The sequence below is a fragment of the Bacillus rossius genome, chromosome 17 (assembly GCF_032445375.1).
Source record: "Bacillus rossius redtenbacheri isolate Brsri chromosome 17, Brsri_v3, whole genome shotgun sequence".
Classification (NCBI taxonomy): domain Eukaryota; kingdom Metazoa; phylum Arthropoda; class Insecta; order Phasmatodea; family Bacillidae; genus Bacillus; species Bacillus rossius.
The window spans coordinates 10,146,061-10,164,648 of record NC_086344.1 but is presented as its reverse complement, the minus strand read 5'-3'; the positions used below and the strand labels follow the sequence as shown (position 1 = coordinate 10,164,648).

Below are 18,588 nucleotides of genomic sequence, written 5' to 3'. Positions count from 1 at the left end.
TCAACCCATGTCTGACCAGCCACTCTAGGTCCTCCTACGTACACGACCAGGTGTCAAACTTACCCACGAACCCGTCTAGGATGCGGATATCATGGCCTGGAAGGTCGCGGGTCGTCCATCAGCCCAAATGGCATGGCACAGAACTGGAATCTGCGGCCTCGAGAGCGGTGAAATCGGTCTTTGTTCTGTCCTCTGGGCGGATGGGCACCTGCCAGTAGGACGATTTCAGGTCGAGGGATGAAAAGAGGCGGACATCGCCCAGCCCTGCCAGGGTGATGTTAAAGCTGCACCGAGGTAGGCCAGCCACAGGGCCGTTGAAAGAGGGTTAGTATGTACTTACAATATTGCATCTAAATCAGATGAACAAAGCAGTGAGGACCCCATGGCGCGCGCACGGACACATCTGGTCTCTGAGGCGGGCAAGTGACGACTGGCGCGCCTCCTGCAGTTGCCGCCACAGAAGGCCGCGTTTTCTGCACGAAGTACGCAGAGCATGGGAACAATTATGGCTGAATTTTGTGGCCTGATCGCACAGTGAATAATATTTAATTATTTAGGTAAGACAAGTGGTGAGATTTTAATCAATAATCAACAATTAAACAAAACAAAGTTAGGGAATTACATTTAGAGAATTATTTTCCACTTGGCACAGCGGATGAATACATGAGCTATTGATAACCACCCGAGCGGCTACCGTCACATTGACATCGGGGTCGTTCTCCTCGCTGCACTACTTTGCACCAGACTGCCCCAGGTTTGTTTGTGGCACTCACATGCTACAGGGCAGTTGTCAATGTGCATAACGGGATGTGTGACAGAGGAGCACTGAAGGTTGGCAACAAATGATTTTGATCATTATGCATCATTGTAGGGATTTATGTCAAATATAATTTCCCATTACACCTTGTGATTCAATTCTATTTTTGTATCGAGACTTACCATCTTGAACTTCTAGTACAGCGTGCAAAATATTTCTCAACCTCATAATCAGTTATAAGATAATTTAATAACTGAAGTAATGTTTACTAATTTCATGTGAAATTTACTAAACACTTTTCATTGCTACAACAATGCATTTCTTAAATTTGACTCGAGTGTAGACACAAGCTGCTAAGCTAAACAAAAGCCTCATAATGTTAAACTGCTTCATGCTGCAAATTCTGTGCAGCATTTTTTTAAAAGAGAAAGGAATGTGTGCATGTGTGCATGCATGGCATCTGGCATGAGTGTGGCTTGCGTGACATCAGGCTCGTCTGTGATTGGCTGACATGTCGAACTCTCTCATTCCATGTGTTCTTTGGAAATGTGCTTCCTGGTCCTATAGCCTCCCCTGTTAACTATATAAATTAAACCAACAATATTTTGTTTATGCAACATACTTAAAATGTCATGCACGATAGCTGCGGCTTCAATATTGATTCTTAATGTAACTGTCAAGTTGGTAGCTTTTGATCTGCTGTTGGATATTCCGATTTAAAAATCAAAGACGAATAAGCTCTCTATGATACATATTCTCGAAGGACTTTATGCTTGGGACGCTTGGGACAGAGCACGGCCGATATCGATAGTATCGGAATAAAAGTATTGTACTCATGAAATAATCGAAAGAAATGTATCGATAACTGAAGGTACCGATACTTACCTATATAATTTAAAAATTAATTAAAACTAGCATTAAATTAATTAAAATCAAAGTTATTTCAATTATCTACAAATCTGTCTTAGCACAAGCTTTGTCACCTTGAAGAAGAATGTTTTTGAATCTAGGGTTTAGCAATTATCTATACCTAAATATTTTCTTAGTGCAAGCTATGACATCTTGAAAGTGAATGTTTTTGAAACTTGGGTCTAGCAAGCAGGACATGGAAAATGATTTTCGTTAATGTATCCAAATCTATGTTTTATTTGTTATATTACCTCGTTATTCACTCTCTCTGCTACACTGCTGTCAGTGATGTGGTCACTAAACCACTGAATTGTACTTTAAGGCAGTTGATTATTTATATGAGTTTGCTGATACTCATAAACTTCTGATCGGACAGATCCTTGGTGAAGTATTCTATAGGCTTCAAATTTTTAAGAAATAGTTTAATATTCTGTAGGTACTTCTAAAGCCAAGGGTGTATGTGGTGCTTTTGTGTTTAGCATAAAAATTTGATATATGTACAATAGGAATCAGTTTAATGCAGGTACCTCTCGAACATGTAATAAACAGAATTTCAACAGTTCTTTACACATAAGATCAAGTTAAGAGGGATCCCCGTTTGATTTTTCCTCAGTAAATCACTGTGAATGACACTTGACTTGAAATATTTCACAATTTATCATAGGTACCTTGTTGATCAATAATTTGAAATCACTGACAGTCATTTTCGATTCATCAATAAGGTTTTATTGTGTGTGCAAAACATGACAAGTGCTTATTTTCATCCAGTAATTTGGTTATTCGTGGTACCATATGGGCACCAACATCATATCGATATTTGTATTTCATCGATATTGATATCGATAATCGATTAAATTGATACACCATGGGTTCCATGTGTGTGTGTATGTGTGTGTGTGTATATATATATATATATATATATATATATATATATATATATATATATATATATATAGTAAAATAACAATACAAACTGTTTGGCATGTGGGTGTGACAACTGACAGGTTGAATTTTGAATTCGCTATTTTGTTGCGAAATTAATGATTGATATCTACCTATATCTGCAAAAATGTATTCATATGAGTAAAAGTATAAATTTAAAAGTATCGAGTACAAAAGTATCGTTATCGAAAAAAATAGTGGATACCAAAAAGTATCGATACTTTTTCGATGTCCCTAATCACACTCCTCACACTTTATCTGTGGGATCGATACATGCAAACTGAGTTGGGTCTGCTCCGGCAGTATATCAGGATGACTAATATACAGCACTGGAAACACCTTCACAGCGTGAAAGAACTTGCACTGCAGAGACTCATGCGAATGTCCTACATTACCCCCCACCAGATTTTGGAGGCTGTCGATTCGATTGAGGATAGTGACAGACAACCGATATTGGTTTCCCTATGCTGCTCACCATTATTTCCTGGATGTTTTAATGTGTAGTCATAAGAAAGACCCTCCTGTCGTACTCCACCAAAGTTTCTCTGGAACTGTTACCAAGATATCCTGCTTACATGCACATATATACGGACAGCTCCAAAGAGCAGGACGGTGTAGGAGCTGCTTGGTATGACATGACACATGCTCACTCGGGTCTTTCTCAGCTCCCCACATTCTCTTCTGTCTTCTATGCTGAAGTTTATGCTATCCTGTCGGCAGGGCCGGCGCGTCCATATAGGCGAACTAGGCAACCGCCTAGGGCGCCAAGTAACTGGGGGCGGCGCAGCACGACACATAACAGCTGGTATATGTTAAACGATTATTGAAACTAGATGAAAATGGATTTTTGTAACAATTTGGAATGTTTATATTGATCTAAGTAATTATTTAAAGTCCATGGTGACCTGTTTATGATTTGTAATAAGTAAAAAAGAAAAAAAACACAAGCCTGCTTACATTTGATTGTTGACAAAATATTAGGCTTACGTGATGTATTTTGAGGCAAAGACAATTTTTTTGTGGTGTCCGGCGGGAGGAGGGGGGGGGGGCATTAAGGTTTTTCGCCTAGGGCGCCAATTTACCTTGCACTGCCCCTGCCTGTCGGCCAGAAACGGATCCAGAGAGGGGGGGGGGGGGGGGCTAAGGGGCTCAAGCCCCCTCCAAAAGCATCTGAGTCCACTATTGTTTTAATGTTTGCCTCGATAAAGCCTAGCCTCAGCTGGGTCAAGCCCCTCCCAAACCAAAATCCTGGATCCGCCACTGCTGTCGGCATTACAGTATGAATGTAGGAGTTAGATACGTGCTTCTCCCCTCATTATCTCCGACTCTGCTAGTGTCCTCGCTGCTTTACAGTCTACTCAGTCTGCGAAGCACATGATTCTATTGCATATTGAATAATTCTGTGTACATTTTAGTCACCCTGAATTGCCGATCAAATTATTTGGGTTCCTGTTCACGTGGGCATCTGTGGGAACGAGATTGTTGATATAATATCTAAACTCGCTGTCAAACATGGTCCACCAGTTCAACCGCGGTAATATCAGATTTCGAATTCAGTGGTAAAGCAGCAATTCTATCACTTAAATATAATACACTGGAAGGCCTATGCCGCAGGACATATCACCCCTTATTCTGACTTATATTCATCCCACTTTAACGTGCATAAGGTTACTCGGGGTTCCCGGTCGCGGTGCCGTACGGTTATGTTTTTCCGTCTCAGGACGGGTTACCTTAGGACTCCTGAGCACCTCTATCGACTTGGTTTGGTTCCTTCTCCTGCCTGTCTTTTTGTGGTACCCAGTGGCGAGTGTTCGCCATTTTTTGCTTGAATGTTCCTGCTTAGAGAACAGGAACCATCTGTTTCGCGAGCTCCAGAGATTGGAATCGCCTTTTCCCATTTCTTACCCCCAACGTGCTCTAACATGCAAAGTTGGCTTTGTGTGAGTTTTTGTCTATAACAGCATCTCCCTTTAACTGTTTGTGTTCACGTGTGATTCTTAGGTGGCAGACATTTCCTCTCCTAGGTCCCGTGTTCCGTGGCCCCGCCTCCCTTGTAGATAGGCCTTTACGCAGAAGATGTAGATGATCCTCTCATCCCGACTAGACACCACTGACAAACGCATTGTATGCTCTATAGCCGTTGGTAACGTGCCGAAGGCCACCACTTTCTTCCAAAAAAAAAAAAAATTATCTGTGGAAGTACGTATCTTTGTTTTTAATTATAATGTCAACTATTATTGTTATTTATGAAGTGTGCTGTTAGCCTGTGAGTGAACATTCAAATTTGTTCGTAGAGAAGCAGTAAAAAAAGCCGTGTCTCGTCGTGGTAAGTATCTTTCACAATAATTATGTAATATTAGTCCAACGTCCCTTGGACCACATTTTATAAAGGTGGGTTTTCGATGAAAATACTTATGAATTATAAACTTAACCTGTAACAGCACACGGATAAGTAATATTCAGTTTATGATTGAATTAGTCTCTTTTTTCCAACCAAATAAAACAAGTGAGAAAGTAGCCGTGTTACAAGTTGAATTTTTGTAATCGTAGGTATTGTCTGCATTTTAAAGTGCATTTAGGTTGGTTATAATTGTCGATTAATAATTTGTTTAACGTTACATTTTTATCCGTGGTGGAAGTGACTATGTACCTATTTGAAATACCAGACACATGGCTACAATTGAATATCACAATTGCAACTTTTCAGCTCGTAATTTGTAATCTGTACACAAATCAGAATCCGAGGATATTTAATTAAAATATATAAATACAGTTCATGTAATGCTAATATCTATTCCAAGCTACCATAAAATGGCTTTACAGGGTAAATATGTATTGTACGGATTAGCGCCAAAAAAAATCGCTTCGGTAAATATTTACTTGGGCGGTATTTCCGAAAAAAAATGTTAAAAATCCGAAAATACCTTTATTTTATGCTCTTCAACTTCCTCTTTTCATTAAAAGTGGCGGAGGTAAGAAATTCCAAATACTTTAGGAGATATCGAATTTTTAAATTTCATCATATGTAGTTGAGCGGTATTTCCGAAAATAAATGTTAAAAATCCGAAAATACCTTTATCATATGCTCTTCAACTTCCTCTTTTCATTAAAAGCGACGGAGATAAGAAATTCCAAATACTTTAGGAGATATCGAATTTTTTAATTTTGCAATACAAGACCTGTGGAACCATTCGAGCGGCGCCATTTTTGTTATTTTGCAGTGTGTTCGTGAATACGTGAATCGTGAATGCGTAATTAATAAAATGGTTGATTAGGTCAGGTCAGTTACATTATTAATACTTTCAAACTAAGCCGACATTAAAAATTATTTTGTGAATTAATTTTAATGGCTGTTAAGTTTTAAAATATTTATAATGTAACTGACCTGACCAAACAAACCCGGACAGAGGGTGAACAGTAAACTAAAATGGTCGATTAGGTCAGGTCAGTTACATTATAAATACTTTCAAACTAAGGTGATATTAAAAATAATGTGAATTAATTTTAATTATTCTTTAGTTTTAAATTATTTATAATGTAACTGACCTTACCTAACAAACCCGTAACAAAGGATGTACAGTAACAACTCACGTAAATTTTTTTGTTACTTATTACTTGCGCAACAATATCAAAATAACAAATAAGACTTTAAAATTAGAAACGTTAAAAACTCACCTAAGTTGGAGGCGGTAATTAAACACCGTTTTAAACAATAATTGAACTAAATAACCACGTATTAGTTCATTTGAATTCTGGCCTATCACGAACAATCACGTGACATCATTATCCAATAAAAAAATAGATACTCGTACAGTCGTACGTAAACAAGAAACAATGGTGCACGCACGCCACAGGAATGCGCTGGTTTTGTGCTGAAATTTAAAAATTCGATATCTCCTAAAGTATTTGGAATTTCTAATCTCCGCCGCTTTTAATGAAAAGAGGAATTTGAAGAGCATATAATAAAGGTATTTTCGGATTTTTAACATTTTTTTTCGCAAATACCGCTCAACTACATATGAAGAAATTTAAAAATTTGTTATCTCCTAAAGTATTTGGAATTTCTAATATCCGCCGATTTTAATGAAAAGAGGAAGTTGAAGAGCATAAAATAAAGGTATTTTCGGATTTTTAACATTTTTTTTCGGAAATACCGCCCAAGTAAATATTTACCCTTGCTTCTTTGGAAACAATTCTGGCAGGAACAACCAACTCCTCTTTTTCAGCACATTCTGGAGGTTTCAGCTGTGACTGTGAATTCAATCGAACACTAACATCAAACAAGGTTGTGCTTCCTCGTTTAATAACCTCTAATTTCATCCCTCGTTCCTTGTGCTTCTGAGCCCCTGATGTAGTATGCTTGTAATGTTTCATAGTGGAGCCTCACAGCTACAATTGTGAGAATTCACGATAGCAGAAAGTCTTTCTCGTAAAAACCGATGATGAAATAAGTAAAAAGTTCGATTCCCACACCTTCCAAAAATATTTTAATTTCACGTCGCATCTTGATAACAGTGCATCGTAGGTAAAAATGCATTGAACAAAAATTGTTTCTAATTCATTTATAAACATAAAAGTAGGTTGTTAAACAATTTCCCCCCCCCCCCCTTCACTTTGTGCACTCATAATGGTTTCCCCACACGTTCTGCATCTAAACTGCTCTTGTGTACGGCCTCCTGAACCTTGGAAAGGGCGTGATACATGAGACAGGATAGCATGGAATGAGGGGAGGAAAAGGAAGGGGAGAAAGAGACGATGTCGCAGGGTCCTGCTAGGACCCCTCCTGACAGGGCCCCTCACTTCACAGGCGAGAGGGAAGTCTGATTGGCATTGGCCCCAAGTGGAGGGGCGTATGGCACCTAGCAAACCTGTTGTGATTGGAGCTGGCATTTCCATTTCTGCTGTTCCACAAGCACTTGGGTGTGAACTGGTGCATCGACAGGTGTTTTAGGAACACAAAATACCAAAATGTGAACCGGTACAAGTAGTTTTAATAGCGGGGGGAAAAATAAGCAATTATTTTCCACTTCTCAGCTACGCCTTTTAGGATAACGGGTCCCTGGGCATTTTAGCCATTGCTTCCCCCCCCCCCCCTTTTTCCCTCTTTCTCAGCGACCCTGAAGAGATGCCGATTTGTGTGATTACAGAGATGTTCAATTTTTAGGTTTTTAGGTTTCATGGATGTTCACAACTGAACAAGGTCAAAATATGTATGTATGTGTGTGTGTGTGTGTGTGATACACACTCACATATACATGTTAATGAGTGTTCACAATTGAAACCATTTCGTATTGTTTTTATTTTGATAATTTTTTAATGGATTATTTTCATTGAAGTCAAATAACAATACGAAAGGACATAATAATGTACGTTTAGTGTTAAAAGTAATGTTGATGTTACTTGAAGGTGGTAGTCACAATTCACAAACACCACCATGTCATATTATAAATATATTCGAACATTATGCGGTTATTTGTCCGTAATAATGGCTATACTTTAACTGGAATGACCTTTAGGGTCAATCAATCAGGATTTTCAAGGTCAGCAAGAGTTTGGAACAGTCAGGTATTTGAAAGTGGTTGGTAAAAAAATAGTTATTTTATGAAATTTGTGATCTTAAACAGAAATTTCAATTGACAATATGGGCTTTGTCAGGTAAAATACTGCACCCAGATCATTTAAGCTAGAAATATGTTTTCATGCGAGAGAATTTGATTGGGGAAATGTTTTGAACGGAGCACCTTGCGACCTGAAGTGTGTGTGTGTGTGTGTGCAGCGACGGCTGATTGGCCGATGGAACTGAAGGAACTGAAGGAAGTGTGCCACGTGGCTGTATCGCCCACGGCGGCTGCCTCGTTCGCGACCAGCTGGTCCGAAGATGGCCGCATATCCGTCGTCACAGAAGCCGGACTGCTCGTTTTGGTAAGTGCGACCAACTTCTGTAATTGTAGCTAGGTGCTGCAGCGATGCGATCCGGCAGTTTGTGTCGGTAGATGTATAAGTATTACACATTCTGTCCCAAATAGAAAGAGTGCTCTTGTACAGCTTTAAATCTGGGGTCTACCAACATTGCAGAACACTGTAGGGGCTCTTGCATGTAGACTTAAAGGTTTTTATGCAACGCTCTTGCAAGTGTCACTCCATATTTTTTGGCAGTGAAGTGCATTTTGATGTTACAAAGAAGACAGTGAAGTACTGGAATGATCGTAGACAATGTTGGGTAAGTGTTTCCACTCATTTCTTCTGTGGCCTCTGCAAGTGGTTGTAAAACTTGAACAAATTTCACAGCTCGTTTCCATTCCACTACGGCCAGCATGTCTGTATCACCAGAGTTCACGTGGTCGGCAACAAGAGCAGGTTTCATTTCCAGCAGTCTCTTGAGCATTTGGTACTCTGAGCACCAACGTGTAACATGCTGAATTACCTTCAACTGCTCCTGGAGTGTGTGTGGTCTCTTTTCCTAGCACGAGTACTATACTCCTGGTTGTACCTGGGCAATCATTCTTGCTGTTTTCAATTGCAATTTGAAGGGTCTGAGCAAAACGTGATCTTGAACGATCTCTAAATAATGACCCAGAAACCTGTCTGAAATTATGGGCATTGTCAGTGATACAGAATAATGGTATAGGTACACCGCTGGGTCGATTCCCCGGTCAATGAGAACATTTTTTAGGGTAGCAGCCACATGAACACTTGTGTGGGATTCATTTAAAACAGTGTTGCTCATTGGAAATGACACAGAAGTGAAGTCAGGTCGGACATAATGGCAGGTATGTCTGTTGAACGTCAAGTCCAGCTAACAGATGTAAATGCTATGGATGATATTGTTGGTAAATCTTGTACAAGCATTTCCTTGAGGGTTTGTTTTTTTTTCTCATAAAGAGCTGGAATGTAATGTTCAGAGACAGTAGTTGTACATGGTACTGTGTATGTAGGCGCAACATTTTTGAGTCCCATGAACTCTTGAAACCCACGCCCTTCTACAAACTCATAAGGCAAAAGTTCTTTTTGCCAACATTTTGGCAATTTGTTTTGTAATACTTTGTGCTTTTGGATCGGTTGGTGACATCTTCTGCGTACTTCCGAACATAGTCCATAAAGTAGACTTTAGCAATTATGTTTTTTTTGTGCAGAAGTTTCTTCGAGTTTATGAATTTTTTTCTCTATCTTTCAATAGCTCCTTGTACAACACAATGTGTTTGTTTGGCCTCCAAATGTTTCTGGAGTGTTGTAGTGCCTGCAAGAGATAGTTTTTTGATATATCACACTCATTTTCTTGTGTAAATGATTTTATTAGTAGAATTAATAGAAAATATATAAATGTATTATATGTGTTTTTAAAATAGAAAAAGTGATATTTTAAATATTTAAACAAAGGACATTCAATTGTTCTCATGTTTTAAATGGAAATCATCTGTAATAACGAAACTGCCCTGGGATGGCAATTAAACATAGGGCAATATTCTAGAATACCTAGGTATTCTTCTGAAAAACAAAATTATTGTGAAAATTTTATTTATGAGCGCCTCTCGTTTTAGTTTATGATTTAAGTAAACTGCATTGCAGTATTTCAAGTAGTTAACATTTTGTTTGCAGTTTAAACATTTGGTTAGGTTAGCTTAGCTATATTTAAATTATTCTAAATAATTTGAAGGTTAAATGCTTGAACCATGGTTAGGTAAGCTTAGCTACAAATTAAAATACTGTCAATTCACATTAATTGTTGGTTAGGTTAGGTTAGCAACATTAAAAATAATTCTGCGGGTTTCCCGAGGCCGCCGCGCAGAGTGGCACAAATAAACGCAGTCTCTCAGGACTTTCCGGGCGTCTGGTCGGCCCGGGATGACGCGACACGTCACAGCCACTCTCGTCCCTTCGAGAAGGACGCCGTGGGGATATAAGCGACGACGCCGGCCTCCGAGGGAGTTCCGAGAGTTCGGAGAGTGCCGCGAGTTGAGAGAAGTGCGACATTGGTGAAGAGGGTGAGAGACCCCCTCGAGAGTGGCGCGACGCGGAGCGGCGGGACCGTGAGAGTGAGACTGAGTGGCGCGAGACTGTGTGTGTGGACAGGCGAGAGGTGAGGGGTGAACCACTGTCGAGCCTAGCTCCAGTGAGGAGTGCGAACTGCGGAACCTGACAGAAATTTGGTGACTTGCGAATAAAAATTTTTAAGTGAAAGTGATTGGTGGAAAGACATTTTTAAGTACAATTATTTATTAGTAATGTAAATGTTAGTAATTAATAAAATGATAATAAAAATTAATTGGGCTATCCCTTATGAACCCAGTTCTCTCCACAAGAGTTCGAAACATATTTGGTGTCAGAAGTGGGATAGCTTGAAGTTAAATAATTTACGTATAGTTAATAGAAAATTAAATTAAAAAATAATAATTATAATTTAGATTTTCATTTTTAAAATTAATTTTAGGAACTTTAGTTAGTTTTGAGTTTAGTTGAGTAAAGTTGGTGGTTGGTTTTAGTAGAAGGTTAGGTTAACTTGTATTTTTATAAAAATATGGCATACTTCAATTATTGTTTTAAACATAATTTTTAGAATTTATTATTTTTGCCTACAACATTTTTAGATAATGTGTCTATTGTTTGCCATTTTGTATTTAAATTTTTCATGATTTCCTTTACTTATGTCCTTCCTAAATTTCATAATGATTCATGCTAAGTTACAGAAAATATATATTCCCAGGTTTCCTTGTTGAAATACTTAATTTTTATGAACTAGATTTAGTTTTGATTACTGATATTTATGTTTGAAAACTAATAATTGTGCTTTTTATTCAGATTTCATTTTCATTGATTAAATTATGTTTGTGGTCTAAACAAATATATGAAACAAATCAATGGTTTAAACTGTCATTATAGGTTTTAAGGTTTCGCAAATGACTAAGTCTGTAATTTCTGTGGGCCCATGTAATGTAATATACTAACAGGAAAACGGGTACTCGGGCCAAACAAGTGGACACCTGTGATCCACAGTGAAACAGTGGGCTTATGGCATACCAATTAAATTAAAACAAACAGAACAGTACAACTGCTTCATAGAGTGACATCTATTGACAATGTCATGTTTTGTGCTTGCACGTTTTGGAGTTTTGCGTTTCCAACCTCAGAAACCACTAATACCAAGATGTCTTGTGTATTCAGAGGAGGCAAAACTTACAAACCTTGTAACCCCATATTTGATCAAATTTAACTTTTTGGCGTCAAAATCCTGTGAGGTAGGTTCTTCATGTTCTCTGCAAGCCTCATATTCGAGGAATTTCTCTATGGAACATAATTCCTATTTTTGAAAACCTCATATCTCATATTAATAAGTTTTGCCTACAATATTATTCTAGACACTTAAGTTAAATGGTATGTTAAGTATTCTTTTTGCAGTAAGTAGTAATGAGTGTATGTGTCCCTAAGTATTATTTTTATTGTCGAGTAAAATTAAACTAGTAATTAGTTACGAGGTATGAAGATGGTTACAACCAGAAGTAAAGTAGCACTTAAATAATTTTCTGTCTGTTCGTGAAGTTTGTCTTCTAGGAGTTAAGAGGTTTTTTTTACTAGGTCAGTGGTATGCCCTTTAATTTCAAATGATAGACGAAGGAAGAATATTTAGAAAAAAATATTGTTTAGACACGTCTTAGTAAACCTGTTTTCAAATTGAGCCAAAATTTGCCACGTGAGCAGAAAAAAATTAACTTACCGAAGAACTTTCACAGTACTTTATCTCTCTGACTTTTCTATAAAAGATATCAAAAAGAATAGTTTTACAGTGTAATTGAAAGTAGAAACCACATCAGTGAGAAGATGCGGCATCGCTCCGCGGATGGTTCCTCATGGGGATGCCCCTGTCTCGTTGCAGAACGGCCGTGCAAGGCCGCGGCAGCGTGGAGGGGCCCCCGACAGGACGGCCGTGAAGAGACTGGCGACGGCCCTCGCGGTGTTGCTAGCCCTCGCTTCGCCGGCGTCCGCCTCCAACATCACCGACGCAGTGTTCGGCTCCCGGACGGACGGCGCGCCGGCCGCGTTTGCGGACTTCAACTCGGACAACTACATCGACCTGTTCGTGGTGCGTGATTCGGGCAGGACTCTGGAGGTGATGCTGGCTTCAGACCAGGAGCCCCTCCTCCGGCCGAGCCCGGCGCTCCGCTGCAGCTTCCCCGCGGAGATCAGCAGCGTGGTGCCGGGGCACTTCGACGCAGATGCCCACATGGACGTGCTGGTGACCTCGAGCCGCTCGTCGGGCGAGACGCAGGTGTACGTGCTGTGGGGCGGCGACGGCCGCGTCAACTGCTCCGAGATGCCCCTCCTCACCATGCACGGCCAGCCGACCGCCGTCGACTACAACCACGACATGATCATGGACCTGTTCGGCGTCGACGCCAACGAGAAGAGGACGTTCTGGATCTTCAACGAAACGCGTGGCAACTACTCCACGGTGGAAATGTCCAGATCGGAAAGTGGGGAGCACGCTCGGATGAAGGTGCCGCACTCAAACGCCTTCCTGGATCTGGACGGGGACGCGATGCCCGACCTGATGCTCACCACGACGGCTGGCTTCGAGCTGTGGCTGGGCGGCAGGGAGGGGGGCTTCTCGCTGGGCAGCAAAGTGGGGTACCCCAAGGCAGCCCATGTCGGGCAGTCTGTGTTCGTGGACGTGGAGCTGAGGGGCAGCTTGAGCCACGTGGTGCCGGTGTGCTACAGCCAGGACTGCAGCAACAGCAGCATACTGGTGCGAGAGCAGGCGGGCTGGCGCGACCTCCGCCCGCTACTGCAGGACCGGGCCGGCAAGGCCTGGGGCTTCGTGGCGCCGGACGGCCGGCGCTACACGGACACCATCACCCTGCGCGCTGGGGACTTCAACATGGACGGCTACCCCGACCTGCTGGCCACGATACGCCAGGCGCCGGGGGGCAGGCCGCGCGCCTGCCTGCTGGAGAACGTGGCGTGCCCCCGGCGGGGGGCCTGCGGGGGCCTGGACCGCACCTTCGCGGTCGCCTGGGGCGCGCTGTCGCCCCTGGACGAGGGCTCCGTGGCAGGGGCCTTCTACGACCTCTACCAGGACGGCGTGCTGGACGTGATCCTGGCGGGCGAGCGCACTCAAGCGTTCCGCAACACGCTGGACTACGACGCCAACTTCGTGAAGGTGATGGTGCTGGTGGGGCCCCGCCACGGGGGCAACTTCCCGGGTGCGCGCGTCTCGTACCGCACCACCACGCAGGAGGGGGAGCCCCAGGCCGCCGTGTCGGCGCAGCTGCCGCAGTCGGCGCACTTCGCGCTCGGGCTGCCCTACACCATCTTCGGGCTGGGCCGCACGCCCAACTTCGTGGACGCTCTGGGCGTGGGCGCGGGCGGGCTGGAGCGCGAGTGGACGCAGATCATCCCCAACTCGCAGGTGGTGGTCGAGCTGTGGCCGCTGGACGACCGGAGCGCCTGGCGCGCCCGGCTGTTCGTGACGCCCAGCAAGCTGGTGCTGCTGAGCGCGGCCGCGCTGCTGGCCACCTGCGCGCTCGTCTCGGCCATCGTCGCCGCGCTCCACTACAAGGAGCGGCGCCAGGACCGGCGGGAGAAGCTGCAGGAGGCCCACCGCTTCCACTTCGACGCCATGTGAGCTCCGAACGAGCTCCCGCGTGCATCATGCGCCGTGTTCTGTGAGGTTCAAGCTCGCAAGCACTATGCAGATAACTGCTGTGCGAGTATGTTGCTGTTATTTCAAATTATTTAATCCAAAATGGTATCATTTGTATATATTTCTAACATAATCATCTACTAAATTATGTTACACCCGTGCAAAAGATTTGAGGTTATTTTGTAGGAGGAATTTTTCACCATATTGCAAAGGAAGCGAGTGATTTGTTTGCCTTGAGCACCAAAACACTGAATGCACTAGAAGATTGTTTAAGTAACTGTATGTGTTAACACAATTTCTTTTGGAATGTATGGGTTGAACTCTGAAAACTTGAAAACTTCTGGAATATTTAAATTTTGTAAGGAGAAATGAAAAACGAAGAAAACATGAACATCGAAATAAGAAATTTAATTTGGCTGACATTGTTTCCATAACATGTCCACATGAGCGGAACTCGCAATTTGATAAATCTGTTTTGAAAATGTCACCAGTTTTGACGTACGTGTATGTGTGCGTGTGTGTGTGCATGTGTATGCATATTTTTTGACTCATTGTCTCAGCCTTTTTTTTACATTATATTTGTTGACTTCACAAAAAATATTTTTTGAGTATTAAATGCCATAATTGTTTTTTCTTTTTTTAAATAAGAAATAAGCATTTAGAAGTAAAATTTTGTTTCCTGATACAGACCATTAGTTTATGTAATTGAACTTTCTTGTGTAAATTTAGTAAACAGCCAGATACTTTGTTCAGTAGGGGCTACAGGATTGTGTTACAACAGGCAAGGAAGCAGTTTCATCTAAGTAGCACGGCATGCAATTTATCTTTTTCCTGAAGACTTAATTGTCTCTGTCAAGTTTTATCACTAAACATTACCTATTTGAAATGCTTTGTCTGCTTTGATACATGTTCATGGTTTAGTTCTCCACTATAGGATTCTTGGTTTGTATAATGGTCCTAGTTCTTGTTGGACTAGATATTTTTAATTGCAAGTCTGTCTTCCTTAACTTTCTAAATGTAACTACTATATAATAATGCTAATTCTGCAATTGATATTAAATTAGAATGTTTGTATTTATTTGTGAGAAGTTGTATCTATAGTTTTATGCAGACATCTAGTCATTTGTTAAGTTAACCAATAAATTTTGTGAAAGTAGATTGTTAGTGGTGTTTTTGTCTATAAATACATACTGAACATAATGATTACAGGTATATCATATGTAGCTATTTTAATTAATGGTGTCTAGGGATTAGCAAGTTCAGTAAAACCTGTCTTATCCAGACTAATATGGCGACCGGCCAATCCGGATATGGAAAAATTCTGATTTCACAAGGCCAGAAATAATGAACGTGTTTGTTGTTGAATTTTTTTTTAGATGTTTCTATTGGTTTGGCATTTGTATTTGTACAAAAATCTAGATGTGCAGTGTGATAATGTGATAGAGAAGTGCGGGGGACGATAGCCCCTCCCAAACCAACATTTTTATATTTTATTTTGTAGGGTTGATTTGTGAACTTAATTACTTTAGTTCATTTGTTAAAATTTCCCTCCATCAAAAGTTGTTTGAAACTATTAAATAACAGTATGTGAGACCATAAGTTTGTAAATATTTAGGAAAATGCGTAAGACTTGTCTCGAGGAACTGCGAATGCACCACTCCGCCACACAATCCCTGGTATAAAAATTGATTTGGAGGAAGCGAGTGGATTTTTTTGAGTTGCTGATACATCAAAAGAAATGCCGTAAAAACAGAAGGCACATATTGGATTTTTCGGATCCTTTGTTGAGCAATAACGTAACAATTTCTAACCAACATTTAATTTGAACTCTCAGAGTATTCCTTTGCAGGCATGTCCCAGATTGTGATTCCCTCCTCCACTTCTAAAATAAACTTTTCGGTTTGGAAAATAGATTCCTTCATCACTCAGAGGCTTGGTTTAAAACACACTATAGTGTTTGTGACCCCCGACAACTGATGGCGTGAGTGTGCTACTCAGCGTGAGTGGCTCTGTTTGGTTTCGTGTAACCACGGAGTTCCTCGTTTCTGCTGGCGCGCTCGCACTGCCCGGTGTGACGCAGTTGTGCCCTTCTTTGTGTGGCAGCCTCTCCCGAGAAGTCCCCCTGATGCAGTGACAGTTGTCAGTACTGACGCCATGTGCGTACAGTGGCCTGCACTTCTGTTCCTGCACGTTTTTAGTCTTTCAGTCCTGCATGGCGGTGCGCACTCGAAAAAAAGCCTTAGTGTTGGGTTGGGCGGTGAAGCCATGAGCAGTTTCAGGCGGGCTGGGTCCAATTTATGGAATAGATTTATATTCATAACGTCTCGTCGGCATGAAGTCTTTAGAGACGGTTGAACGGTACCGCAGTGAGTTGAAACGGTGAAGACGTGCATTTGTGGGGGAAACAGGAATACAAATTATACCAAGAAAACCCACCAGTCGACGGCAAGAGAGAAAAAAAAGGTTTAGTTATGCCGTGAGTGTCCCAGTAGGGTCGCCCTTCTCAGGAGCCGCTCTGGAGCCCAGCTTCCGGGAGCTCCAGCCGCCCTGGATGCCATTCGCCAGTCATTACCCGAGAAAAATAAACAGCCAATGAACGATCAGCCACGCCTTCATCAAAAGATAGGCCATGACATGCTGTTTTAATTTTTTTAGGTAGATTTCAAATAAATACTACTTATTGTAGCCATTACGATGGTGTCTTTCGGAAAATTTATATATATATATATATATATATATATATATATATATATATATATATATATATATATATATATATATATATATATATATATATATATTCTTTTCATGGCTAATAGACCCCAAAACCATAGTCAACTCAAAGGCTTTTTTATATATATATCTCTTTGCTTGGTTCTAAAAGGGCCAATGTCAAAAATAACAGTTCCGAGATATTAAGCTCTGAATATATGGTTTATTCTTAAAATATTAATGGCAAAGAAACTATGCACACCAATGTTATGATACTTCCCCAATACAAACTGGAGTCCATGATGAGTATAGTACACAAAGTCCAACTTCTCTAGACACATTAACAAAAAAAAAATTAATGACATTGGCTCTTATTTCATTCAAAATGGGTTAAAATTGCTGACATTGGCCTTGAAAAAGCACACAAAATACATAATTAGAACCTTTAACTACTATTTAGACATATTAATTAGATGAAATAATTTTAGTTCTTATCAATTTAAGAGGACTCTTGAACATAATCAGTCAATGCACATTAACATGTGAATAATTTCACTAATTAATATTTTTTATCTCCACCATGTATATTCTCTCACATTATGCTCAGTAAAAAACAGAAATAAATACATGTATTACATTGTAGCCCAATAAAACAACAAACAAAATAAGCACATCCATTGTATCCGCAAGGTTTTGGTTCGTATTAAACAGGTCTAACTTTCACTTTATTCAGTGTCTGCTTCATTTTCTTCACTGTCATCCGGGAGATACCCACCGGTAAGCTCAAAGGATGGTGTGAGTCCCTTCAGGAATGACTCATAAAATTGACGATTGTTGGGATGAATGTAAGGTAAGAGAGACTTCAAATAATTTACCTTCTGTACTGGAAGTGGTGATGGCATAATTGAAATAGGACTTAAGGTTGGAAGCGAATTCCTTTTCTTGTGCCTTCGTGACAGATCAAGTGTCTGGAATTGTTCATCATCTTGGAAAGAATATTTGAACTTGATTGTATCGGAACATGAAGAATCATATCTCATCCACTTTATTCTCAACCGAGAAATTTTTTCTCCTTCGGAATCAACCTTCCGGTGAACATAATGATTGCTAAGCAATTCCTTGAAGTTCAAAAAGTCTTTCTGCTCCAGTTCAACAACTGTTATGGGTGGACGTCGTCGTACCATTAAAATTAGGTTTTCCCAGTCTCTTGGAAGTTCTACATTTACTGTTGTGTTTTTCTTTGTTTTCTCAATTGCCGCATGTATCGTATCAGCTTCGATATGAGTATGGCCAGGCTCTAGGAATTTATGATTGATGATCAGTGTTCTACCTTGAATGTTTACAGTTTTCACATGAGTCAGTAACATTACGGCCACGTAAATGTTGCGATTTTGGCCAGGACAGGAATCGTTATACATATTCACTTCTTCAACTGCATCAGGTATACTCTCTGCAGATACTTGTATAAACAGGATGAAATTTCCTGTCCACCTCTTGCTTCAATAGTTTCATCCCAGATTAAACAAGTAGCAGCAGATTTCTGGCGACCTGTCTCATATATTGTTAAGTTAAATGTCCAGAGTTGTCGTTTATAAAATGCTACTCAACTCACTAAAAGTGGGGTAGGGAGGCA

At 40.8% G+C, this 18,588-nt stretch overlaps 2 protein-coding genes across 2 annotated transcripts in view; both read left to right on the top strand.

Annotated features, from left to right (window-relative positions):
• The first annotated feature begins 4,776 nt into the window (after positions 1 to 4,776).
• LOC134540976 (T-cell immunomodulatory protein) lies at positions 4,777 to 16,937 on the top strand. Its single transcript, XM_063384073.1, has 3 exons — positions 4,777 to 4,934; positions 8,385 to 8,530; positions 12,477 to 16,937. The coding sequence occupies exons 2-3, from the start codon at positions 8,402 to 8,404 to the stop codon at positions 14,223 to 14,225; spliced, it is 1,878 nt and encodes a 625-aa protein (XP_063240143.1). The 5' UTR covers positions 4,777 to 4,934; positions 8,385 to 8,401; the 3' UTR covers positions 14,226 to 16,937.
• Positions 16,456 to 18,588, top strand: part of LOC134540936 (uncharacterized) — a 31,897-nt gene continuing 29,764 nt past the window's right edge. Inside the window, exon 1 of the mRNA XM_063384018.1 lies at positions 16,456 to 16,461. Coding sequence (XP_063240088.1) covers positions 16,456 to 16,461 — 6 coding nt within the window. The remainder of the gene's footprint in view (positions 16,462 to 18,588) is intronic.